Raw genomic sequence first — 26,068 nt, 5'->3', positions numbered from 1 at the left:
ATTGTGTGTATGTAGGCAACATCGTCTTTCTCCATTTTTCTACTACTGGATACTTGGACTGCTTCTGTATCTTGGCTATCACAAATAATGCTACAATAAACATGAGGTGCATATATCTTTTCAAATTAGTGTTTTCATTTTCTTTGGGTAAACACCTAGCTGTGGAATTACTGAATTATATGGTAGTTCTATTTTTTAATTTTTTGAGGAACCCCCATACTCTTTTCCACAGTGGTTGCATCAATTTATCAATTTTGCACCAGCAGTGCAAAAGAATTCCCTTTTTCCACATCCTCCCAATGCTTGTTATTGCTGATCTTTTTTGACTTTAGCCATTCTGACACATGTGGGGTGATATCTCACTGTAGTTTTCATTTGTATTTCCCTGATGCTGAGAGATGGTGGACATTTGTTCATGTGCCCATTGACCATCTGTCTGCCTTCTTTGGAGAAGTGTCTATTCATGTCTCTGCTCATTATTTAATTTTTTTTTTTTTTTTGGTGTTGAGTTGCATAACTTTATATATATTTTAGGGATTAACTCCTTACTGGATATATCATTTGTCAATATCTTCTGCTATTCAGTAGGTTGTCTCTTTGTTTTGTGGATGGCTTCCTTTGTCGCGCAAAAGCTTTTTATTTTGATGAAGCCCTAACCATTTATTTTTGCTTCTGTTTCCCTTATCTCAGAAGATGTATCTAGAAAAACGGTGCTATGACCAATGCCAAAGAAATTACTGCCTGTGTTTTCTTCTAGGATTTTTTTGGTTTCAGGTCTCAAATTTAGGTCTTTAATTCATTTTGAGTTTATTTTTGTGTGTGGCATAAGAAAGTGACCCAGTTTCCCTTTCTTTGCATATAGCCAGCTGTCCAGTTTTCCTAGCACCATTACTGAAGAGACTATCTTTCTCCCGTTGTGTATTCTTGTCTCCTATATTGTAGAATATTTGACCATATAAGGAGGGGCTTCTTTCTTTTTTTTTTTTTAAGATTTTATTTATTTATTTGACAGAGAGACACAGAACACAAGCAGTGGGAGCGGGGGGGGGGGGCGGGAATCAGGCTTCCCGCTGAGCAGGGCTCGATCCCAGGACCCTGGGATCATGACCCAAGCTGAAGGCAGACACTTAACCCACTGAGCCACCCAGGCACCCCGAGGAGCTTATTTCTTGACTTTCTATTCTCTTTCATTGATCTGTGTGTCTCTTTTTGTGCCAGTACCCTACTGTTTTGGTGATTACTGCCCTGTAGTCTATCTTGAAACCTGGGATTGTGATACCTCAAGTTTTGTTCTTATTTCTCAAGATTGCTTTGACTATTTGGGGTCTTTTGTGTTTATGTAAAAAATTTAGGATTATTTGTTCTAGTTTTATGAAAAATATTTTGGTATTTTGATAGGGATTGCACTGAATCTATAGATTGCTTTGTGTAGGGTGGACACTTAAACAACATCAATTTCCATTCTATGAGTATGATATGTCTTCCATTTGTTTGTGTCATCTTCATATTCTGAATCAGATTTTCTAATTTTATTATTTATTATTTGTTAATTGTGGTAAAACACACATAACATTAAATTTACCATTTTATCCACTCTAAGTGGATGGTTTGGAGGCATTAAGTACATTAACATTCTGCAATTATCACCACCATCCCTCTCCAGAATTCTTTCCATCTTGCTCATCTCAAATTATGTATGCATTAACCATTAATTCCCCATTACCCTCTCCCCCCAGACACTGGTTGTCTCTGTCAATTTAACATCTCCAGGAACCTCATATAAGTAGAATCTTATCTTTTTGTGACTGGCTGTTTCACTTAGCATGATGTCCTCAAGGTTCATCCATATTGTAACATGTATCATAATTTCCTGCCTTTTCAAGACTGAATAATACTCTTCTATTTGCATATACCCCATTTTATTTATCCATCCATCTATTGACAGACAATTGGGTTGCTTCCTCCTTTTGGCTATTGTGAATAATGCTGCTCTGAACATGAGTACAAATATCTCTTAGAGTTCCTTTTTCAATTTTCTGGATATACACCCTTATGAGGAATTGAATTGCAAGATTATATTGTGATTTTATTTGTAATATTTGAGGAACCCCCATATTGTTTTCCAGCAACTGTACCATTTTATATCCCCAGCAATATCCAAGAGTTTAAAATCATAGTTCTAAAAAACCTCAATTCTTAGTTTAATGCAAATTCTAAACTCTATAATCTAAATTCTTTGGTTAATGCAAATTAGTCAATCTACTACTAAGGAAAACAAAATGTTCCAAGGACATGTCATAAGTCTTCTCTTAAAGAGGACATCAAACCAAAATCTCAAGTAACAAAATTTAAAGTTTGAGTATCTGTATGTGGTGCTTTGCACCATCCAGAATGTAAAGGCCAGATCCATAGCACCAAAATCACTCTACAAACCCCAAGGGAGGTTTTAGTAAGCCATCATGCGAAGTTTCAGAACTTTCTGGAAATAAATTATCAAGCAATAACAATATAATGATGATGATGATGATATTAATGATAAGTTATACTTACAAATAAATAAATTTATATTATAAATATATACTACACTCATGTTTACATAGAAATAATTAATTTACACTATTTCCACTCTTGCTTTACAGCTCACAAGACTGAGGCTTCGCGTGTTGGAGATAACAGCTAGGTTCCCACAGGTCTAGATAGCATAGTAAGATGTCGCTGCTGGTTTTCTTCCTTGTCTAGACTGTTACTGTTGTGTTCCTTGATGTCATTCAGTCTCTCTGGCAGGGCTAGAGAAGAATGAAGGGACATGGGACCACTCTCCAGGCACTGATGACACCTAGAAGACTATGGATTCCTAGCTGAACATCCCCTTCATGACTACAAACACTACTGCATCTCAAAGGCAGGGATGGGGGTGGGTGGGGAGTTCAGGGATGGGCTCATATGGGAGGTGGGAAAAATGGGGCTGGGCTTCAAGCATGGGGAAGATTGAGTACAGAGGAAGAAAGGAGGGAATCACCATATACCAAGAAAAATTTAAAACTCAAGCTACAGGAAGAAATGAGGCTTTCCTGAAACAGAGGGGATGCAGAGCTGCAGCTGGGGCCCAGGAAGTTCTGATGTCAGTTGGTCTCTGCTTCCTTTGCTGGAAGCCCAAAGAACTGTCTGCACCCCAAGCCCTGTGAACTCTCAGATAATTCACATGGGTCCTGGTTTCATCCTGCTGTCCCAGTATGCCCCAAGGCAGGGCTCTGGGGCTTGGGCAGGTCCAGGAACACTGGCATGCTCCTCTGTCCTTCCTAGCCCTCTTTCTGGGAGCTGAACCCATCCTTTCCTAGAGGAGAAGACTGTGATTCATCTGGGGTCTCCACCCCATTAGAACCCGTTCTGACCAAGCTGAGTGGACAGTGCCCCTTCTTGTAGGGCTGAGGATGACTTGGCAATGACTCCTGCCAGGGTCCTCAGGGAGCCAGGATGGTTTCCCAGCCTCTGAGTTAAGTCTTCCCTCTGCTTCCTTGGCTCTGCACCTCCCTTTGTGGCCAAAGTAGACCAGGCAATATCTCCTAAAGAGTACAATGGGAACTCTTACCTCAAACGCTATTCCCATCCACCTTAATTAAACCCAAATTTGCCACATCCTCCCAGAAAACCTTCTGTTGTCTTATACTCTTGGCTATTTCAAAGTCCATTTAGAGCACATCTGTGTTTCCCCTCTTGTTTGAAAGAGCTCTAATCTGGTGACTTTTCCTAGGCTGAGTTCATGGACTTCATTTCCGGAAGGCCTGCACCATCTTACCAAACGCTGGATGGACAACAGCAATCTCCAAAACGCCTAAAGAAACAAACCAGCCAACTGATGGATGAAAACGGGTCAACCACACTTTTTATAGACTGAATTTGTCCCCACCAATTTCATATATTGAAGCCTAACCTTCAAGGAGAAGGGACATTTGGGATATAATTTGTATTAGATGAGCTAAGGATGTGAGCCTCATGAACAGGAGCCCCCCGAGAGCTCCCTCACTCCCTCCACCATGTGAGGACACAGCCAAAAGGATACCAGATCTGGATACCAGATCTGCTGGGGACTTGATCTTGGACTTCCTGCCTCCACAACTGTGAGAGATAAATGTCTGTTGTTTATAAGCACCCCGTCTATGGTATTTTTGTTATAGCAGCCCAAACGGACTAAGATAACACCACATCTACAAATGTTACAGCTTGGGGTGGAATCTACATTTTCTGCCATGGATGTAGGGCAACAGACTCTTGTCAGGGCGCCAGATGCATTGCGGGCAGAGGCCATGTCGGGCCTGTTGTTCATCTTACACGGGGTGAAGAGGGGTCCCTCTGGGGGAGGCAGCCCCCACGGGGTGAGGGCTTGGGTAGGGAGCAGAGGCTGGGTGCTGTGCCCCCATGCCCATCCTTGGAATGCCTGGCATGGAGCCACAGCTCATGGTGACCATGGGCAATACAGGGTCTGAGATCCACTTATAATGGAGATTTCTCCCCAGAGCTTCTACAGTCTCGACCCTTTCCTCCATGTCAGCATTTTCTCCACTCATCACCATGACAACCACATCTCATCATCAACAGCCGGGGCTGTTTTCAGAGAGGTGGGCTTAGGAGAGCCCATCTGGCGCTCTGATTTTCATCTTGAGGGCAAGGCGGGGGCGCGCTTGGCAACATGGGGTGCAGCATCTGAAATTAACATCATAGAGGCCCACGTGGGTTGGGGGTTCCCAGCATCTGAGCGGAAGATGCTCTCTCACCCTTCTGGGTACCCCCAAACCACAGCAGGCAGCCACACCTCAGCAAGAGAGGCCAGCCAGGATACCTGAGTCCTTCCCAGCCAACAGGGAAGCAGTCCAGCACCAAGGGCTGTTCTCGACGCCCCGGGGCTGGAAGCCGCACCAACCATCCACAGGGAGAAGGATGGTGAGTGAAACTGAAGTGAAATCTAGTGGGAGGAAATGGGGCAGGACCCCCTCGCCGGCACCCTGAGAACAGAACAGAAATGTGTGGCAGAGACTGGTCAGGACATGCCAGGACCAGGGACAGCTGTTCAGGGTTCGGGATGATTTGCCTGTAATAAAAATATATTCATCTGAATAAATTGTTCTAATAAGTATCTTGGTTCCAGTTGGTGAAGCCTGAGCTAGGAGTTGTTTTTTTTTTTAAGTGTCAATTTAGATTTTGTCTGCTTGATTAAATGGAAAATACAGCAACGTAACCCACATGGTTTGACAAGAAACAACAGCAAACAAGCATGCCCGCCCTCACGGCATCTGTAATAAACACCAAACATTCCCAAACAGTCTCCTGAATGAAAAGCACGTTAGTGACACACGGAGGGACAGAGCGTCAGCTCAAAGCCAGGCAAGCCACAACCTTCACACTGAACTATGCTGTCTCCCCTCACATGTGACTCCTTGTCAGACACATCCCAGGCTTACAGACAGCTCAGTTTGGAGACAGCCTTCTCCGGGAATCACCTCCCGCTCCCTGTTTCCAAAGGCATCAGACATGGAGCAAAGCTGCCTTCCTCTGTCCCACACAACAGGGGTCAGCCGGGACCCACAGCCTGCCGGGGGCTCATGGAGGGCCACCCTGAGAGCGTCGGCCACCGTGGGCTGACTGAAGGTCTGCCTATTGCGTCCTGAACATATTTCACAAGCCCTTCAACCTGTCCCCTGCCAGGCGGGTGGCTCAGAAAAATGACAATATTGTTCTTTTTCTTCTGCCCCCTTAGAATTCTGATCACTCATATGACATTTGTCTGGAGGAGAATGAGAGCTTAGGGATGAAGTATTTATTCCTATAATAGTCATCCCCATGGGGGTGATCATATCTTTTTGAAGCCAATCTGTGGCTTCAAAGAATCATGACAAAGTCCATTAGGGAAACCAGCCGGTCAGTCTATCTTTTAACATCTCCGGGCGGGCCTGTGAACAGGAGGGTTAAGGAGAGTCTCTCCCCCCACACTCTCTCCATCCCCTGCCCAGATATTTCATGAAACATACCTATACTAAGCAATTTTGCATCCTCTGTCCAAGGCTCAAGCTTAACTGCATGTCCTCTTATTTACTCCATCTGGCAGCCCTACCTGGGGCCTGAGAGACCGACACCTGCACTGAGCTCCCCCAGGGCACACTCCGGGCCTGGCCTGGTTCTCGGCATCCGGTTTGCTAAAACTTCCCCTACCACTGACCACCACGACCACCTAGCATGTCCTTGACTTTGTCCTTCACTGGTGCCTGGGGTGCTTGGCCCAGCATTTCAGAGCAGAAGCGAATTTTCCTAAACTGACCTCTGCATTTCAATCCCTTATGAAGCACTGTCCAAAGGCTGCACCTAGGGTGCCTGAGTGACTCAGTTGGTTAAGTGCCTGCCTTCGGCTCAGGTCATGCATGATCCTAGGGTCCTGGGATCGAGTCCCACACCAGGCTCCCTGCCCTGCAGGGAGTCTGCTTCTCCCTCTGCCTCTCCTCCCACTCGTTCTCTCAATCTCTCTCTCAAATAAATACATCTTTAAAAAAATGTATTAAAAAAAACAAAAAACAAAAACAAAGGTCACATCCACATGACTGGTCCCAAGCAAGCATCTTGGGTGTCTTACACTGACCCCAAAGACACACACAACAAAAATCTTGACCAGAGACAGCTCCCCATCTAGTGTGGAACAGCTCACCAGCCCTGCTGGCTTTAGACCCTCTGTGGGGCAAGCCAGAGGACAAACAAATACACATATGAACAATGGCAGTTCCTGTGTGATCCGGCCTGAGGGGCCGAAGAGGGGAGTCCCAAGGCTGAACCATTAAAGTCTTGGGGGTGGTTCGATCTTTCTCATCTGAGCGCAACCAGGACCCTAGTACATCCCTGGGGGAAATGTAAAATGTTGAGCCGTTGTGGACAACAGTATGGGAGTCCTCAGGAAGTTACACACTGAATGCCTATGTGATCCAGGAACGCCACTCCACAGAGGGCTGAAAACAGCTATCTACACAAAATCTTGTACCTGAATGTTTGTGGCAGCCTCATTTGTAACAGTTAAAAGGCAGAAACAACCTGAATGTCTGTCAACAACTGAATGGATGAACAAAGGATGGTGTATCCCTTCCATGGAATATCACTCAGCCAGGAAAAGGAATGAGGTCCTGACATGTGCTAGGACATGGGTGAACCCTGAAAACAGCATGCCAAGTGAAAGAAGCCAGACGCAAAAGGTCACATACTGTGTGATCCCATTTAGATGGAAATGTCCAGAAACAGCCAAATCTGTACCCAGAGAAAGCAGGTTTGTCTTTGGCAGGGGTTGGAGGGGGAGGGGAGAATGGGGAGTGACTGCTGATGAATAAGCATGAGCTCTCCTTTTAGGGTGATGAAAATGTTCTGGAACCAAAGAGAGGTGCTTGCACAACTCTGCACTAAATGTCGCCAAACGCTACACATTAAAATGATCAAAATAGTCCATTTTATTTTATGTGTATATCACTACAGTTTAAAAATAATGTGGATGAGCTATCTGGGTGGCTCAGTTGGTTAAGCATCTGACTCTTGACTTCAGCTCGGATCTTGATCTCAGGGTCCTGGGATGGAGCCCGGTGTTGAGCTCCTCACCCAGCAGGGAATCCACTTAAGGATTTCTCTCCCTCTCCCTCTGCCCCTCCCTTGCTCTTGCACGTGCTCTCTCTCTCTCTCCAATAGATAAATAAATCTTTAAAAGTTATTTTTAAACAATGTGGAAAGAATGAATAACCAGAGCCCTTTAAGAACCTAAGACTTACTACCCCTACCTGTAATATTCACTTTAGTTTAGCTGAAGGTCACCCACCAGCTTGTGCAGGACTAAGCCTCTCCTTGGACACAAAGGCCAAGGGAAGGAGGTGGGTTGTCCAGGTGGCACAGAGGCTCTTCCCTCCCAGTCACCTGCATCACACACCAGGATATCACACTTGGATTCAGTTGTGGAAAAGAAAGGGGTTCCAACTCTTAAAGCAAAGCATGCAAAGCAAACTTCATTTGGTTTCGTTCAGTTCTCAAAGGAAGAAACTGACACCGCCCCCTTTCTAAATCTGTGGCTGGGGAGCCAACGTGGCCGCTTCTCCCACAGGTTCCACAGGTTGGCAGCAAACACTGGCATCTTTTCCCATCCTGCCAACTTAAAGGTGAGAAGCCTTGTGTGAGCAGAGTTTAATGACAGCGGCTCTCCAGAGCAGAAGAATGGTCTCTTGGCCTTATGGCAGGCTCTTGCATTCTCCTGGGAGACCTGAGGCCTCTCCCACCTAGCCTAGAGCCCAGCACTTGACATCTGAAAAAGGAAGGCAACGAAGGTGCATAAATCAAAAGGAAATCAAATGACCGATACTAAGTCAATGTTAGAATTCCATTTCCAGGGGCGTTTTTCTGTATTGGACTTGTACACATCTAAAGAGGTCACTGTTCCCAATATGGAATTGCTATGACCAGCTCTCTAACATGAGGACTTCTCTCTTTTGGTCAATACTATTAGTCCTAAGTAATAAACAACTCAATTGAACTGTCTAAACCTGTAAACACTAACACAAAGTCCTATGATTCATAATTTGAAAAATACATTTAGTCAGCTAATATGTAAAGAAGATACCAATGACCCAGTTAGCTTCTACAAATCTACCTGTTCAACTTCTATGATTATACAATGTAGAATATTTGGTTTTCCTAACACTAAGGATAAGAAGAGAGAGTTGAACTAGCTGTTATTTTTTAAAATATTCTTATTTATTTATTTGAGAGAGAGAGAAGAAGCACGGGGAGAGGCAGAGGGACAAGCAGACTCCCCAACGAGTGGGAAGCCTGACACGGGGCTTGATCCTAGGACCCTAAGATCATGACCTGAGCCGAAATCAAGAGTCAGCCACTTGACCGAGCCACCCACGTGCCCCAGAACTAGCTGTTATTTTAATGATATATTTGACAATACATTTTTATTTGAATGATACCAACAAAGTAGGACCTCAACAATCTTACTTAAAGATGAACAGACCCACTGCTTTGTGACCACTCACAGCAGTGACCACAGGGCCAAATGCATGCAGTCCACTCATCTCTACTGTGACTACACCAGACTGGTTTTGATTGGCCCAGAATGTGTGTGTGTGTGTCGGGGAGGGGGGGTGTCTGATACTAGTTACAAGGGTTCAGATTGGCTCGACTTGGTTTTAGATGATTCAAATTGACTCAGGCCAATAAATAGGCCAAGAGCCTTTTTTCTTTTCCTTTTTTTTTGTTTTATTATCATAAACATACATAAAATGTATCATTTCAACCATTTTTTTAAAAAGATTATTTATTTGAGAGCAAGAGAGAGCACAAGAGCAGAGTGAGGGGCAGAGGGAGAAGCAGACTCCTCGCTGAGCAGGGAGCCTGATGCAGGGTTCAATCCCAGGTCTCCAGGACCATGACCTGAGCCAAAGGCAGATGCTCAGCCAACTGACCTATCCAGGAGCCCCCCTTTCAATCATTTTTAAGTGGACAGGTAAGTGGGCATGAAATACATTCACACTGTTGAGCAACCCATTATCACTACCCACAGAACTTTTCATCTTCCCTAACAGAAACTCTGCACCCATTAAACACTAACTCCCCATTCCTGCTTCCCCAGCCCCTGGCAGCCAGCATTCCATGCTTTGTCTCTCTGAATTTAATTCCTCCAGGACCCTCACATGAGGGAAATCATACAGGATTTGTTTTTTTGGGACTGGATTATTTCACTGAGCATAGTGGCCTCAAGGTGCATCCGTGTTGTGGCAGAGGTCAGAATTTCCTTCCTTTTTCAGGCTGAATAATATTCCACTACACGTAAAAGTCTTTCCTTCTGGTTGTTGTTGTTGTTGTTGTTTAAGATTCTAGTTATTTGAGTGAGAGAGTGGGGGGTGGGGGAGACAGCAGAGAAAGCGGGAGAAGAAGCAGGCTCCCCAATGAGTAGGGAGCCTGATGTGGGACTCGATCCCAGGACCCTGGGATCATGACCTGAGCCAAATGCAGACGCTTAACTGATAGCCATCCAGGCACCCCAAAATTCTTTTCTTTTGTACTTTATGACTATCAGTGTGGCACAGAAGAAAAAAACAATGCTCCTACCAATATGGAAAAAAAATTACCATGCTGTGGTCTCTGAATATGGGCCAAACTGCCCATAGTTTAGATGACTTGGCATTCTTTGGATTCATTCATTTTGTTTCATTCTTCTTGGCATTTAAAAGAGGGCTGGAGATTAAATATTAGGCAAGAATAACCTTGGGCAGCAATTTCACTCCACAATATCTCTCATAAATTGCAAATTCGATTCCACAAAAAGAGCCTTGACCTGATATTGGTCTTGTTCCTGGAGCAGGTTTTAAGGACTGGTGAGTGGCTAGATCACCTGTCTTCTCTTGAAGATTAACATTCATATTTCTTGAAGTGACTAGTGTGCTACCTTTATATGCTTGGGTCCCAATGAATGAATGAATGAATGAATGAATGAAGCAGGTGACAGACCACAGAGAGGCAGAGCTTCTATTTTCAATGACTAGGGGTCATTTCAATAAGCAGGGGTGCTTGGATGGCTCAGGTGGTTGAACACCTGACTCTTGGTTTTGGGTCAGGTCATGATCTCAGGGCTGTGACATCAAGGCCCGTGTTGGGCCCCGTGCTCAGTGCAGAGTCTGCTTGGGATCCTTTCTCTCCCTCTCCCCCCTGCCCCTTCCCCCTGCTCTCTCTCTTCTTCTAAGATAAACAAATCTTTAAAGAGAGAGAGAGAGAGAGAAAGGAAGCAGCAGCGGGAGTGATCAAAAGATCCCAGAAGCACCCAGACACCTGGCATGGGTGTGGCATGGTCCAGGTCTAAGCCTGTCTGACGAAGACACTCGGGCAGGTGAGTCTGTGTCAGCGGCATAATGATCAAAGTCAGCAGACCCAGAAACTCTGGGAAGGAAAGTTAGGGACAGATGTCTCCCCGCTGCTACCAAGGGCTGATTTGAGGGGAAGCAAGAGACTCAAAGGCTGGGTGGGGAGTATTGGGGTAGGAGTAGGGCTGCACTAGGATTCAGAGTGGGCAAACAAGTCTCAAATCAGAGGCCACTTGCAAGTGTCTGGACCATGGAAGAGGAAGGCTGGCCAAGGAGGGTGAATGGACAACCTCCCCAAACAGTAACATTCCTCCAGCCTTACAACGTGCCAAGCTTCTGTACCAAGCAGCAGCCCCACGTCCGGAGTCCAGTTCAGGCTCGCTGACCTAACCTGTGCGGCCCGACTGCTGTCACAGCAGGACAAGGTGGCCAACTGTGGGGTCAGGTCCAGCAGTGCTTTGGCACCAAAGACGGCATATGGCATCTCATTCAACGTCTCTTCGATGGAGACAGGAACCAGACGCAAGCCTGGACCACGTGCTCCTGATTGAAACCAGAGGAGCCAGACAGGGAGATTCTGTAAGCCCAGTTCCAAACATCCTTCAGCTCCAGCAGTTTGGAACGGGGCTTGGTCTCAGGCGGAGAGAGATCAGCTTCTCTGGTGTGACAGTGGAATCAGCAAACACTCTTGGACCTGGCAGCTTCTGGAGTCCACCCGCTGACTTGGGGCACCATTCTGTCCCACACCTCCTTCTCGAAGTTTCTGAGATGTGCTTAGTGTTCCTGAATTGCCTGTGGTGTTATCCACATAGGATTGGGAGGCAGTCTTTGTTCGCCTCCTCTTACAACAGTCCTGTCACCTCTTAAGTAACTGACTAGCCTTGGCCGCAATCTGGATGCTTTGGGTTTACCACCCCATGGCGGCCACGGCCACGTGGTCCCATCTCAGGAGAGGGCCCCACAAGTGACATTACACGTCTCTGAGTCTCGTGTTCAGCCATGTGGCCTTTCTCCCTGAACAGAAGATGTTTCTAAAAATTCCTCCGCGGAGCCTTGCGCTTCCTAGGCAATGTCACGTGACAAAGCAGTTTTGTCAGCCGGCTGCGTCTCAAGCAGCTGGGACATGCGAGGGACTGTGGGAGGTGCCGCAGGGGCCTGAGGATGGGAGCTGGGTGTGGGCTGACTCGCCGCCTCGGTCCCGTACCCGGTCCCTTCCCATTCCCCCACATCTGCCCGAGACGCTCACGGCTGACAAACGGGTGTGACTCAGGACAACGCAATTCAGTTCAAGCCCCACCGGTGCTGGGCCTCCTCTCTCTGTTGGCACCTCCTTGGGCCCCTCCCTTCTTGTCCTTATAATACACTGCCCATTTACCTCCTTCGGTTCCCATACGTGACCCTCTGCCCTTACAGCCCATCAGAGCGGCACGGGGGCTTCTCAGCAAGGCCTCCCTTAGCGGCCATGCTGTGTTTGGCCTTCCAGATGCCCCTGCCCCTAAGCTCCCTCCTGGTTTTCCCCTCCCAACTAATGGCCCTTCTACCTCCCTTGTCACCATCATCATCCCACGTCCTGCCCCCCGCCCTGGCTCTCTTTCAGGGCTCCCAGTCCCCATCACAATCCCAGCCCCCAGGCCCCTCCACGTTCAGCATCTCCTGGTTGGCTCACTTCCCAAGCCCCCCTCCAAGCCCTGCAAAGACCCAGAGCCTCTCAGCTCATCACCCCTGCTGCAGCCAGTCCCTCTCCTGAGCACCCAGCCCCACCGTGACTGGGAGGTTTCTGTGTGTCTATCTCCCTCTAGAATGAGGTTTGCGTGAGGGCTTACATCATTTTAAATCTTTGCACCCCCACTGCCTGGCACGTTGCAGGTGCCAAGACGTATGGGCTATTGGGGAAGGAAGGCAGGTGCCAGCAGCCCAGGGAATCTGAGCAGCCTGGCTAGGGACAGTCAGCTTTGAAGGAAAGTGGGAGTTATGTGCAGAAACTCCAGATTGAGGAGAGCGCCTCAGAAGGCCACTTGGAATTAGTGAGAGACCAGTGGCCCAGAGCCCAGCTCATCTGCCCAGAAAGTGGAGTTCTCAATTTCCTATTAGGAACGCACTGTGGGAAACCAGAGCAGCCCTTGGAGACGTGTCAGTGTCACCTCGTTTCCCCCAAAATCAGACTGCAGAGCAGAAAGGGACTGAGAATGTCCCCAAGAAGGCATGTGAGAGCTGTCTACCCTGGGTGGCCCTGCAGGGGGAGAGGGTCCACCCGAGGAAGGCCTGCAGAGGGGAGATCCCGCAGACACCTCGGAGCAGCCCCTCCCTCATCGGGCACCTCTAGCCTATCAGCTCTCACTCAGGCCGCACAAACCCCCGCCCTAACTCCAGTGTGTCTCTGGCTTCAGCCCTCCCCTGACGGCCTTCCAGAAGTTAGTGATGCCAACCTGCTCGGGGGTATCCTCAGCCCTGCACAGCTTGGCCCTGCACCCAAACTGTTTGCAGAGCTTCCCCCAGCAGCCTCCCCCACATCCTGAAAAAGGCTCCCCAGACTTGAAATCATCACCGTCACCATCGGGGCAAGCGTTCCATGCACCTGACATCCACTGCAGACTCCGATCCACACCAACGCTGCTCCCCGAAGCCCCAGGGGACAGGCACCTTGCTCTCTCTTCAAGGCCTAGAGGTGGGGACATATCTGTCTGGATTATTGTTAGTGGAAGGGCTCTACATAATTTTCTTAGACAACAAAACAGTGTTTTAGAGACCCTGGCTTTAACTAGATTTTAAAAGCGCTGAAGCAATCCCAGGATCCTGGTGAATAAGCTGGTCCGTGACAACAATAGCCACCAGCAGTCATATGTCTTCAAGAGGCTTCACAGAAATCAAATAAGGCCTTTGTGCTGACTCAACAAACAGCCCCAGAGAGATCAAGTTTGGGAGTCTGAACAGATCGAGCGAGGGGCTGAGAACACCAAGGCTGGAACAGCCTGGATTTTGTCTCTCAGGGTGGCCCCAGGAATCAGTCACGGCAGATGCTATGGGGACCCATCCAGGCACTGGGAGCACAGGAGGCTGGAGAGGGGCACAGGAGCCCCTGGGAACTCTCCCATGCCACCTCCCCATGTGCACAAGAAAGGCAGGACCCGATGTCACAGGTGGGTAGGGGAGGGGAGCTGCCGGCAGAATCGGGGGCAGGGCTATGGGAAGACAGAGACCTACTCTCCACAGAAGCTCAGCAGGTGGGCGAGGACCTTCCCCTGACCAGGCCATGCCCTCAGCTCCTGCCCCCAGGCTTTCTCCAGCTCTGTCCTAGATTGGGACAGAATGTACCTGCTCGCATCCCAGGCACAGTGCAAGCATCAGATCCCTTCACGCACCTGCTACCCTGTGGCATGCCAACAGAGGTTACCCGGGAGATAGCGACCTCAGGATACTCCTCTCAGCCCCTCAGGGCGTGGTTCCCTTTCGTATAAAGCAGGTGCCCAGACTTAATTTCCTATGCCGCTGAACAGGACACACGTTGAGAGACACCGGCCCCGAGGGAGCGCTCACAGAGCCACTGCCCACCCCACGCCCAGGCGGGCCGAGGTCACCCACACACCGAGCATCCTCCCTCCGTATGTGGAGCCAGCATTCCTATCACAATCTCGAAAGGTCCTCCACAAGGCAGGCCTCCACTGATTGCCAAATCACAGCAAAGCCTTCTCCACAAGGAGCAATGACAAACGCTTGTACATCTGACGTGGTCTCAGGGCTGGGTACCTCACCTCAACTTAACTGCTATATTAAGTTGGCTATGATGCATTGATCTTCCTTCTTTTTCTATTGTTAGAGGGCTCTTTATAGAAAGCACTGGCTGGAACGATGATAAACAAAAATCTTGAAAACCCCCAATAATTGCAACAGGGGTGGGCTGTGCCGTCCAGCATGCAGAGCTGTTCTGGACACAGTGGCCGCAGAAATCAAACACCTTGAACTAGATGTCCTGACAGGCGCCCAGCCCATGGAGGACATGGAACAGGACCGGGAATGCCTGCAGCTCCAGAAACCTCCAGAGCCCAAAGGAAGACATTTATGAGAGGGGGACCCTCGGGCATAGAGCAGGTATTTTCAGAGTACCTCTTCTCAAGTTAGATGTCTCAAGGTAACACAGGAAAAAGATGGGGATCCCAAAAGAATCGGTCCAAATCAAACCCTGTCCTTGTCAAACCCAGACGCATAGTGCATCACCCAGAGACTACAAGAACCCACTATCCCAGGCCACCCCGCAAATCTGCGGAACCCTCTCGGGTGCTAAGCAAACATGTCTTCCAGGAACCTGGAGGAGCAGCCCCTGGGAGCTCCGGTCAGCAAGCCTCTCTTCACAGGAGTTGTACCGATGACACACCAAGTCCCCAAGGCCCACCCCTGAGCTGTGGGACCAGGGTCCCACTGAGGTCCTCCCTCGGCTCACAGCAGAGGTGGGTGCAGGAATGGAAACTCAATCTAGATATTCAATACGAACTAGGCTGGATGAAACTCACATATTCTTCATGGCCGCATGTAAAAATTAAAATATTTCGTATCAACAAATCTCAATAAAATTAAGGAAAGTGACTCATAGATCATCTCTACTTGATGACTTTGATCCACGGCCTGAGACCTCACGAAGCCAGATGTGGAGACAATTTCATGGCCTGGAAGTCTTGTTGGATGCTGGTCACCACATGGGTGTCAGGACATGTGCATCAAGGCCTTGTGGTTACCAAGTCAGTAAGGACAGAGTAGTAGGGGTAGCCGCTCTCCGGGAGGAAGATCGCCCGATTCATTCACCAGCAGGCAGACTCAAACACTCCCTGCCCCTGATGTCAGCGTCACCTCTTCTAGAAGCCCTTCAAGGACTGCAGGGGGCGGTGGTAAGAAGCATGAATTTTGGTGCAACACAGACTATTTAGCCCTGGAGTTGTGTGACCACGGGTATGGTACTGAGCCCACGAAAGTCTCAACGGCCTCATCTGTAAAATGGGAATAACCCTCATCTCTACCTCTCCTGAATGTTCCAGCACTCACTGAGATCGTCCACATGAAGTCCGGAGCCCCATGCTGGCCATGACCACCGACACCGGCATCACCTCCACCAGTACCCACGGATTTCCACAAATGGTAGGACAAGAAACATGAACTCCTCAGAAGCCCAGGGCCCCAAGGGTGACAAAGGCAACACCTTTCCCGTCCTCAGCATTTTGGGTGGATGTTGAGTCATCCTGGGATACAGCCAAGAAGGGAGAGACCTCAGGAAATCGTGTGATCTGGCTCTCCATCCCTGAAGATGAGCAACTTGGCCTGTATTTTCCTGATAGGCCTTGCATGGAGAGTAAAGGGCCTGATAATCCAGATTTGGGGGGCAACACTAGCCAAGGGGCCTGGAGGTGTCTTTGTCATAGTGAGTCTGGGACTTTGCCCCACGGCACATGTACAACGAAAGACATGGGAAACCTTTGCAGTAAAGTTTCTCAAACTCATTGGCCAATCAGATGCAGTCGGTTCTCCTTATTCGTGTGAGTTCTTGTCTGTAAGCCTGCTGTGATCTCCATGTGTGTGAATACTGACCCAGCTCCGAGGAGAAATCCAGGATAAGGTTCCTGTAAAGCCTCTGGTCGTCATTTTTGTTGGACGATCAACGCATCACCTGTTTTATGTGTTTTCCTATTTAGACACTTTTTTTTTAACGTGCATTCCTTACAAGTAATTATATCCAGTATTTCTTTATAATAAAACTGGTTGCAAAGAGTCTCACACTTCCCTGACCTCGGAAAATAAGACTGTAAATTTCTCGGGCTCTTGGCCTCATCACAGCACCTTTCTGCGCTCTTTTTATTAGCGGGTCATCTCGTGAACCCCCAAAGTTAGCCACTTCTCCGATGTTTCTTCACACACTATCCGTATTACTTTAGCACTTCCCAGAGCAACCCTGTGTACGGATTGGCGAATTTCCTCTCCCTCTCTCTGGCTGTACCATATTGTTGACTCATGGCCAACAGCTCTGCAACTCACACCTACATGAATTATTGAACACAGCGTATTTTCTCCATAAGGCACATCGCATCCTTCTCGTGCTCAGAAGCAACAGACAGCACGCCAGCACTGCACGTGGGGGTCACTGCGTCATCCCACAGAGAGCACAAAAATGCAAAAAATACCCTGGCACTACAAGGATCGCGGGTAGGACACCTGCTTGCAGTGTGAGAGCTGAGACGAGAAGGCAAAGGGTCTCCTTGTTCACATGCGGCTGGGATTGTGCACGCTGAGGGCCTCACACGTTTCTGCCTCTCTGTGCATGCCCACAAATGCTCACAGAGGTGCGACGAGAACTGATTTGAAGCTTACACAAGTAAATGTTAGCGAGGAGGCCGGGTCACGGGTAATGGAATCCACGAATAACAAGGATCTGCCTGGCTTTGTTTACAGAACACATCTAACAGGATGCTTTGGGAAATCCTGTCAGGTAGTTCGCCTCTTTGATTTAAAAACACTCAGCGATAGAATTTGGCCCTGCCACGTGACAAAATATATAAATTTTTTTTTTTTGCTTCTGTTCTCCAAATGTCCCTCAATAATCATGCACTGCTTTGAAATAGTTCTTTCTTCTGTAAAAACACTCAACGCACAGACCCTTGTCCCCCACCATCCCATCCTGTCTTTTGGCAACTTGAGCCTATCTCATTTGGGTTCTCTCATAATAGTGCCCCCTCCCCACCCAGTATAGATGTCCTGGTCTCCCCAGCATCATGCAGGGGAGAGGTCTGCCTGCAAACCAGAACCTTTACAAAAGGAAACATGCTGGGCGCCTGGGTGGCTCAGTGGGTTAAGCCTCTGCCTTCGGCTCAGGTCGTGATCTCAGGGTCCTAGGATCGAGCCCCGCATCGGGCTCTCTGCTTGGTGGGGGTCTGCTTCCTTCTCTCTCTCTGCCTGCCTCTCTGCCTACTTGTGATCTCTCTCTCTCTCTCTCTGTCAGATAAATAAATAAATAAATAAATAAATAAAGGAAACATACTGAAGGAAATATCTGTAGCAATAAGTAACATCTGGGGCATCTGGGTGGCTCAGTGGGTTAAGCCTCTGCCTTCGGCTCAAGTCATGATCTCAGGGTCCTGGGATCGAGCCCCACATCGGGCTCTCCACTCAGCGGGGAGTCTGCTTCCCTGCCCCCCCCCCCCGCCTGCCTCTCTGCCTACTTGTGATCTCTCTCTCTTTCTCTCTCTCTCTGTCAAATAAATAAATAAATAAATAATCTTTTAATAAAAAAGTAACATCTAGAGCATACAAAGTACTCCTAGGAAATAGAAAATCACCCAGACCTCCCCCAAAATAAAGGGCATACATCGAACATTCATAGAAAAGGAGAAATAAGGAGGCAAGACAAATATGGGGAGATGATCAGCATTCATGTCCACTCCAGGAATTTATCTTCACGTAATAAACCAGCAGGAAAACTTGGAGGGAGATGTCCCCGGAGGTCGGACGCATAGAAGACAAAGCTATGTGCAACCTGCAGGCTCAGGAGCAGGGTCTGTGCAGACGCATGAATGAGATGGCACATGGCCTGAATGGGACAAAGGTCCGTAAAAATGATGATGAAAATTACACGGGAACACGGAAAAATACTTGCAAGGTGTCAGGTTCTAAGAGGAGGATGGCAAAATTATGTCTGGACTACGTGACAGCCACGTATGCTATTCATGCTCAGTGCTGGAGTCTGAAGGCGAACACAGGGAAACAGAAAGAGCTCACCTGGGAGGGCAGTGGGAGCCATGGTGGGAACTTCCTCCTATTCGCATTTCTAATTCCACTGTGGCATTGTCCATGCAAGGATGAAATAAAATGCTACACAATATTCTTCAGAGTGGCCACGACATAACTTTTCCAGCTTTAAAAGAAATGTCAGAGAGAAGAGGGCCACTCTGCTGTATAGTTTCCTCCCAGTGGAAGCCTCCTGCGGTAGGCGGCTGGCCCATAGACTGAGCTTTTGGAAGGAGTTTTTTGGTTTTATTTACCATAGCCTTAACCCAGGCTATGCCACATTAACTGCAGACGGCCCAAGGAAAGGCCAGCATGGGACTCATGCACCCTGGAAGCCCGTTTGAGGCCCCTCTTTGGTTGGCTCCCACTGCATAGCCTGGCTGTCCCCAGCAGGGGCGGTGGGGTAAGGATGTGGGGAGTCAGGGATTCCAGGAGGAAGGTAGGCTGAGATCTGAAGCAAGGAGTCCCCATGTTTCCCACTGTACCTACTGCTTCACACAATCTTGCTTTCAAGATGACCCTAGCATAGTGGCTGTTTTGGGTCAAATTTCAAAAGGTTCCTCATCTGGAGAAGGGGTCACTTGGGTCTATGAGATGTCAAGACCCAGGTCACGTGATCTTCGCTTAGACGAGGCAGAGCCCTCCAAAGGAGTCCTCAGACCCCATATTCATCCAGGACCCTTGTCAGCCCTAAGCTGGGAATCACCAGGCAGTCTTTCTCTTTGAGGGAAGTCATTTACCAATGAATAAGTAAATCAAAAAAAGCTATGCAATAATTAACCTATCTAAATGAGCTTTTCCTGTATCTTGAATAAGAGCATTTGCTTTGAGGAGACAATCTATTTAGGGAGAGAAGTTACCCACTCCTCCCCTCAGTGCCCCCTCCCCTTCATGCTCTAAAGATTATGTTCTCTTGACCAAAACTTTGTCAGGAAAGTCACCACAACAAACATACTATGTCACCCGCCCCAGGCAGCCCCCATGAGTTCCCTGCGGGGTCATAGCCACTGTTGGGCCATGAGTCCAACTCGGCTGAAGTGAAGATGGCCAGCGACACTTTGGCCTAAAGCCCAGACCTCTGCCCCTGAGCTACCCATCCTTGGGGGGAGCTCCCCAAATCCACTGGTGGAACAGCAGTTTCTCTACAACCCAAAGCCCCCCGTGCAGGCACAGCTGCCCTGAGTTCCAGGAACACCTGTCAGTGAAGTCAACCCACATTTAATAATCTCTAAAAAGAACAAAAGGCATCAATAAGCCAGTGCCAGAAATCTAGCAGCAAGTGAATATGACTCATGTCCCAAAGACATGTTCTCAGCATATGTATGTATTTTTTAAACTCATGGACTCCTCTGGGGAAAAAAAATAATAATTAAGGCTTTAAAAATATAAAAGCGTTTCGCTCTCATTTGCCCACAGAATTGGCCAACGAGAAGCTCCTTTACACAAGTGCAATCATCACATCTTCTTTATATATTCACAGAGGGTTTTTTTTTTTTTTGAAAAGCAGCTTTTCAAAGGCAACTGTTAGAACACACGCTCACTTTGATATAATGAAGAGGAATACGGTCATGCTTAAATCCACTGGCCGCATCAGCAGCATTTCTTCTCCACCCCTTTGTCAAACCTTCACATAATTATTTTCAAAATGGTTTTTTACAGTTAATAGCCCATAAGGCCAAGCCCCTGAGCTTTTGGAAGAGTGTCACCAGAATACAGTGGCCCCTGTGACATGTGCTCAGGTCACTGTCCCTTATCACTGGCTGCAGGACCCTGCACGAGCCAGCAGCCTCACATCCTTGCCAACGTCCTGTCGGCCTGAAGAAACCAGCTGGTGGGGGGATGGTAGTGACACGGACCGCCCCCAACCCTGAGCAGACACAGGGCATGCAGGCTAGAGACCCTAGCGGGAGGCCTACTGGCCCCCTAGTGGGAGGGGGGCATCTTCGGGATGGCACTAGAACATCCACACACCTGCTACGTAATGGAACAGATGAAGAATTAAATGCATATTTGAACTATAGGCTTTGGCAACCACATGGGTGACAGGAGAGCATCCTTTACTCTCTAGGTCCCTCTGCCCACCCCCACCCTCGTCCCTGTGATAACCAGCATCCTACCTGCTCTTGGGGCCACTTCGGCCTCTCCTCTGGAGTCCTGGACTTGGTCTTGAAGCCTCTCTGGGGGTCTCCGGAGTGCTTGGCCTCTGGAGGGATGTTCAGTGACTTGGGCCTTCCCTCGTGTCTGCTAGGGCCATGGCTGGCCTCGCTGGGCGGACTAGCCTCTGTGGAGTCCCCGGGCCCCGGCTCAGGCCCCCGCACCAGTGCATGCTCAGGGCTGGCCTCCCCAGCACTGGTGATGCTGGTCATGCTCAGGCTCATCTTGATCTCAGCCACGATCTGGTCGATGTCCTCCTCCTGGTCCTCCAGGTCCCCGTCCCCACGCCTCGGGCGATAAGGGGAGGCGCTGCCTGCATTCCCGTTGGCCTCTGTGGGGTAGTAGTCCTCATAGCCCTCTTCACTGGGGCAGTAGTGGACACCTTCTTCCTGGTCCTGGGCCTCCAGGACGGAGGCCTCGTCCTCCGGGATGGGTAGGTGGCTGTCCCGGTAGTCTGGGCTGCCTTCGTCCCCGTGGCCATGCGGGTGGGGGCCTGCCGAGTCTGTCCACTCCTCCACTGCCTCCTGGCACTCATCCGTCTCCAGGTGGCGTGTGCCGTGGGCCAGGTACCCCTCCCCGTTGCAGTCCATGCCCTCCAGGTAGCTGTCGTCCTCAGGGCAGTAGCGGATGTAGTAGGTGATGCCTTCCTCCTCCTCGGGGAGGCCCTCATCGTAATCCTCCTCCTCGGAGGTGTTGTTCACGTAGTCAGAGCTGGAGTCCCCATCAGGGCTGTGGTCGTGGCACCCCTGGTCCGGGGGCGTGGGGCTCTCAGGCCGCAGGGTGGCCAGTTCCAGGCCCTTGGGCACGTACTCCTCCAGGGGCAACTCTGCATCCTCGCTCTCTGGCTCCTGGCCATGGGGGATGGGGCCCGGCCTCGCCCTGTGGTCCAGCATGCTGCTCGCCGTGCTCTGACGCTTCCGGTTGGCCATGGCAGACACTCACACAGCCATGGTCACCTGCAGGCAGCCACTGTGGGGAGGAATGTTGGAGAGGACAGTGAGAACCCCACCAAGCATGGCCACCCCAAGAATCGTGCCAGGCCATGGGCTGCCAGCCACACGGGACCCACTGGAGTGTTTGGCCACCATGTTGTTTAATGGCAACGGTAAGACACATCTGTTCCGATAATGCAACATCCCCACCACAGCTGCGCATGCCCACATCAAAGAGAAGAGAGGATGTGCACGGCTGGAGGGAAAGGGGCAGAGGCGGAGCACCTGACATTCACCGGGAAGACTGCCTCTCTCCCAGAATCTCACCAGCTCATTTAGGACTTCTTGAAAATGCTCACCCAGTTTGGGTCATCAGATCAAGTTATTTGTTCTCAAAAAAGAGAGAGAGAGAGAGGCTTGCATTCAGAAGACATAATGAGGTCTGATAAGGAGGTACGCTAACTTCCAAGTCTGAATCCTTAATGCTCCCCAAAGGCCCACTCAATTTCCCTCCCCTATCAGCTTGTCTTGCCCTCCCCAGTGCACAGAAGCCTCTCTTTCCTCCTCCCTCTCAAACAGATTCCCTCAGTGACCACAGTTGCAAGGACCTGTCCAGGCCGAGCACCATACAGAGAAGCTGAACCTGAGCTCTAGCCTCATGAGCTCAGCAGGGTGAGGGCACAGGAGGGGGACACAAAGGGGAGGACAGTGCCTGTCTGGCCACGGAGAGAAGGGGAGTACCCAGGAGAGGGCAGAGGGTGTGGCTGTAGCTTGTAGAAGGTGGGTCGTGGTATCACAGGGCACCTCGAAGACCCTGTGCCTCCAAACTGGGGAAGTCCTTACCCAACCACCCAGGACTCTGCATTTTTATCCCATAAACCATGCAGAGTCATCGGGCAAATTTCAGCAGGTGCGTGACACAGGATTTCTCTTTTAGGCTCATCTGTCTAAACCCAGCATAGAAGAGATGCTGGAAGAAGAGAGGCAGTGAAAAGTCTATTCCTTGTCCATGCTCTAGGGCAAGTGAGGGGCTGGTATCCCGCATCAAGGCATAGAGGATATTCAAACAGTTGGTTAACATTTTGTTTCTCCAGCTGAGTGGTTACCCAGGTATTTGCTTTGTTCTTTTTTTTTTTAAGATTTATTTATTTGAGAGAGAGAGAGAGAGCATGAGAAGGGGGAGAGTCAGAGGGAGAAGAAGACTCCCCAATGAGCAGGGAGCCTGATGTGATCCCAAGACTCCAGGATCATGACGTGGGCCAAAGGCAGATGCTTAACCTACTAAGCCACCCAGGCTCCCCTGTTTGCTTTATTCTTTAAATTGTACTTTTACATTACATACGTCTTGTTTTTGTTTCCATCACAGTTCATTTATTCTTTAAAAACTTATTCCTGTGTCCAGAGAGAAGAAATGAGAGCCTGTGCCCATGAAAACGTTGACAAGGTTAGATTTCATGATATGTATATTTTATCACAATGAAAACTTGTTTTTAAAGAAATGAGGGCTTAAACTAAAGCAACAGGAATGAAAGAGGAGACACGGCTCAGGGGGTATTCAGGCAGTGGAAGCAGTGGGTTGTGGGCTCAGCAGGAGTAGAGAATGAGTGGAGGTCGGAGACATGGGCTCTCATGGCAGTTCTGACCCAGGAGCTACATTTTCTTTCTTTCACTGTATCTCCCCAGGAAAGTCCTAAACTCAAAACCCTTTGTGCTTTGTATTCCCTAGAGCACCCACACAGCATTTTGCTTATAGTGGTGTCCTAAACGCATTTTGCTGTGACATTGGGTTTACCAGATGGCCGGTCACAGCATTGTGCATATTCCCAAAAGAATGGAGGAGACAATTATTTCATCCATCCACTCAAGAGTGTGTGCACCATTACTGGCTGAGCCACATGCTTCCAACATGTGAATCAGTCCAAGGAAGTTTCCTTTACAAGGGGCTTATGGACAGCTATGTCTTAATAGAATCATTAGATACTGAGAGATGCACAGTGTTTCCTCTCCAGAGCATTCCAAAGAATAGCAAGATACCCCACACCAGTAATATTATCACTGAGATGGAACCCATAGAGGCTGAATGTCCTCACAGGTTACCCCGTCCCCAAACCCAAAACTGATTCCAGAGATATATTCCCAGGTAGGGATCAAGGGGCTCAGTGGTCACTAAAGCATAGATGCCCAGAGGGTGCATCAAAGGCTCTGACCTGCCTCACAGCCACTTACCATTTTACAACAGATCTCTTACTTTTACAGAGGATAGCTAATGCCTGGGACACTGACTGACAGAACCTGGCAGTCACCTTCTTGTGGACACATTCTCTAGTAACGACATTCCCCCAAATGGTCCCAAAGCATGCATTGAATGCATTGGCAGAGAGACAGCCAGACTCCCACACCTCGAGAGTCAGGATGGTCGAAGGCAAATGGGCCTGGCAGTTAGCTGCACCTCAACATTTGGCTCCTATTCCTTGGAAGTGACACTATCCCTACATTGTCTCTGTTCCTCCTCAGGCCATGCACACTGCATGTTTCTACACCCTTGTCAAAGAACAAACTCAGGTACACAGAACCTCTTGACTTCAAATTCCAGCTTAAATTCAAATTCTGTCATTTGAGGGAAAAAATCTACATGCATACCTAGATACACGTACACCCATACCTACACATCACGCCCTCCAGAACAATCTAAGACTCAAGGACTAAAGTGCATATATGATGGTCACATGGAACAGTCCCTGGTCCTATAAACGAGTCACACAAAGCAATCTATAAAGTAAGGCTATCGAAACTTTGACCTGATGATTCTTAAGTTCATTTGGAAGAATCCACACGTGAAAATAGCTGAGAAAGATCTAAAAATGAGAGTAATTAAGGAGAACTTGCCTCATCAAGTATATAAATAGACTCTGAAGTCATGGTAATTAAAATGGCATGGTATCGTTGTCAGACAGACAGCACTGGTACAAACTAGAGAAGCCCAGAAACAGATCTGTGTTTACATAGTTTTATCCATAAAATGTAGTTTGCCTGGGACTGAGGAGTTTCCAAAGACACAGAACTTTCAGTGCTAAAACCAGAATGGGTGGTCACCCTAAGGCAGGTGGAAAAAATTCTAATTCACTGACAGGTATGCAGATCCTTAGCTGAACTAATGGTTCTAAAACTTTGCTGCATGCTGGGATCACCTGGAGGGATGGGTCTTTACAAGTGCTGATGCCTGGCATTCCAAGTTCACTGGTATGAGGTATGAACAGGCATCAAGACTTTTAATGTGTCTGTTCACGTCTTCTGCCCATTTTTTGACATACAAATGGCTAACAAACACATAAAAAAATGTTCATCAACATTAGCCATCAGGGAGATTCAAATCAAAACCACATTGAGATACCACCTTACACCACTTAGAATGGCCAAAATTAACAAGACAGGAAACAATATGTGTTGGAGAGGATGTGGAGAAAGGGGAACCCTCTTACACTGTTGGTGGGAATGCAAGTTGGTGCAGCCACTTTGAAAAACAGTGTGGAGATTCCTTAAGAAATTAAAAATAGAGATTCCCTATGACCTGCAATTGCACTACTGGGTATTTACCCCAAAGATACAGATGCAGTGAAAAGAAGGTCCATCTGTACCCTAATGTTCATAGCAGCAATGGCCACAATTGCCAGACTGTGGAAAGAGCCATGATGCCCTTCAAATGATGAATGGATAAAGAAGATATGGTCAGTATATACAATGGAATATTACTCAGCCATCAGAAAGGATGAATACCCACCTTTTGTATCAACATGCACAGGAGACGATTATGCTGAGTGACATAAGTCAAGCAGAAAGAGTCAATTATCATATGGTTTCACATACTTGTGGAGCATGAGGAATAACATGGAGAACATTAGCAGAAGGAAAGGAAAAGTGAATGGGGGTAAATTGAAGGGGGAGACGAAGTATGAGAGACTGTGGACTCTGAGAAACAAACAGGGTTTTGGAGGGGAGGAGGGTGGGGGTGGGCGAGCCTGGTGGTGGGTATTAAGGAGGGCACATATTGCATGGAGCACTAAGTGTGGTGCATAAACAATAAATCTTGGAACAATGAAAAAATAAAATAAATTTTTAAAAACAATTTTTAATGTAGAGCAAAATCTGAAACCCACTGGGCTAACCATTTAGGAGAAAACAAAGTTGCTTCCTACCTTATGGTATATACTTTCCAGATGGAGTAGATTTTTAAATGTAAAGAATCAAGGTTTCCAGAGGATGTGGCTAGATTTGCTTTCTTCAAGGGAAAATGGCCCCTCCCCTAGGAAATCTGGAACCCATGGTCCTGGGGATGGGGTGCAGCTCACAGAC

The 26,068-nt window shown here is 48.3% G+C and overlaps 1 protein-coding gene across 1 annotated transcript in view; it reads right to left on the bottom strand.

The window, feature by feature from the left end:
- Positions 1-26,068, bottom strand: part of LOC111152635 (amyloid beta precursor protein binding family A member 2) — a 193,886-nt gene that overhangs the window by 46,966 nt on the left and 120,852 nt on the right. The window contains exon 3 of the mRNA XM_022511172.1: positions 20,750-21,755. Within this exon, the coding sequence (XP_022366880.1) occupies positions 20,750-21,715 (966 nt within the window). The 5' untranslated portion in view covers positions 21,716-21,755. The remainder of the gene's footprint in view (positions 1-20,749; positions 21,756-26,068) is intronic.

Source organism: Enhydra lutris, unplaced genomic scaffold (assembly GCF_002288905.1).
Source record: "Enhydra lutris kenyoni isolate GAN:26980312 unplaced genomic scaffold, ASM228890v2 scaffoldscaffold29, whole genome shotgun sequence".
Taxonomy (NCBI): domain Eukaryota; kingdom Metazoa; phylum Chordata; class Mammalia; order Carnivora; family Mustelidae; genus Enhydra; species Enhydra lutris.
The sequence above is the reverse complement of the archived record's forward strand: the minus strand, read 5'-3'. Positions and strand labels throughout refer to the sequence as shown.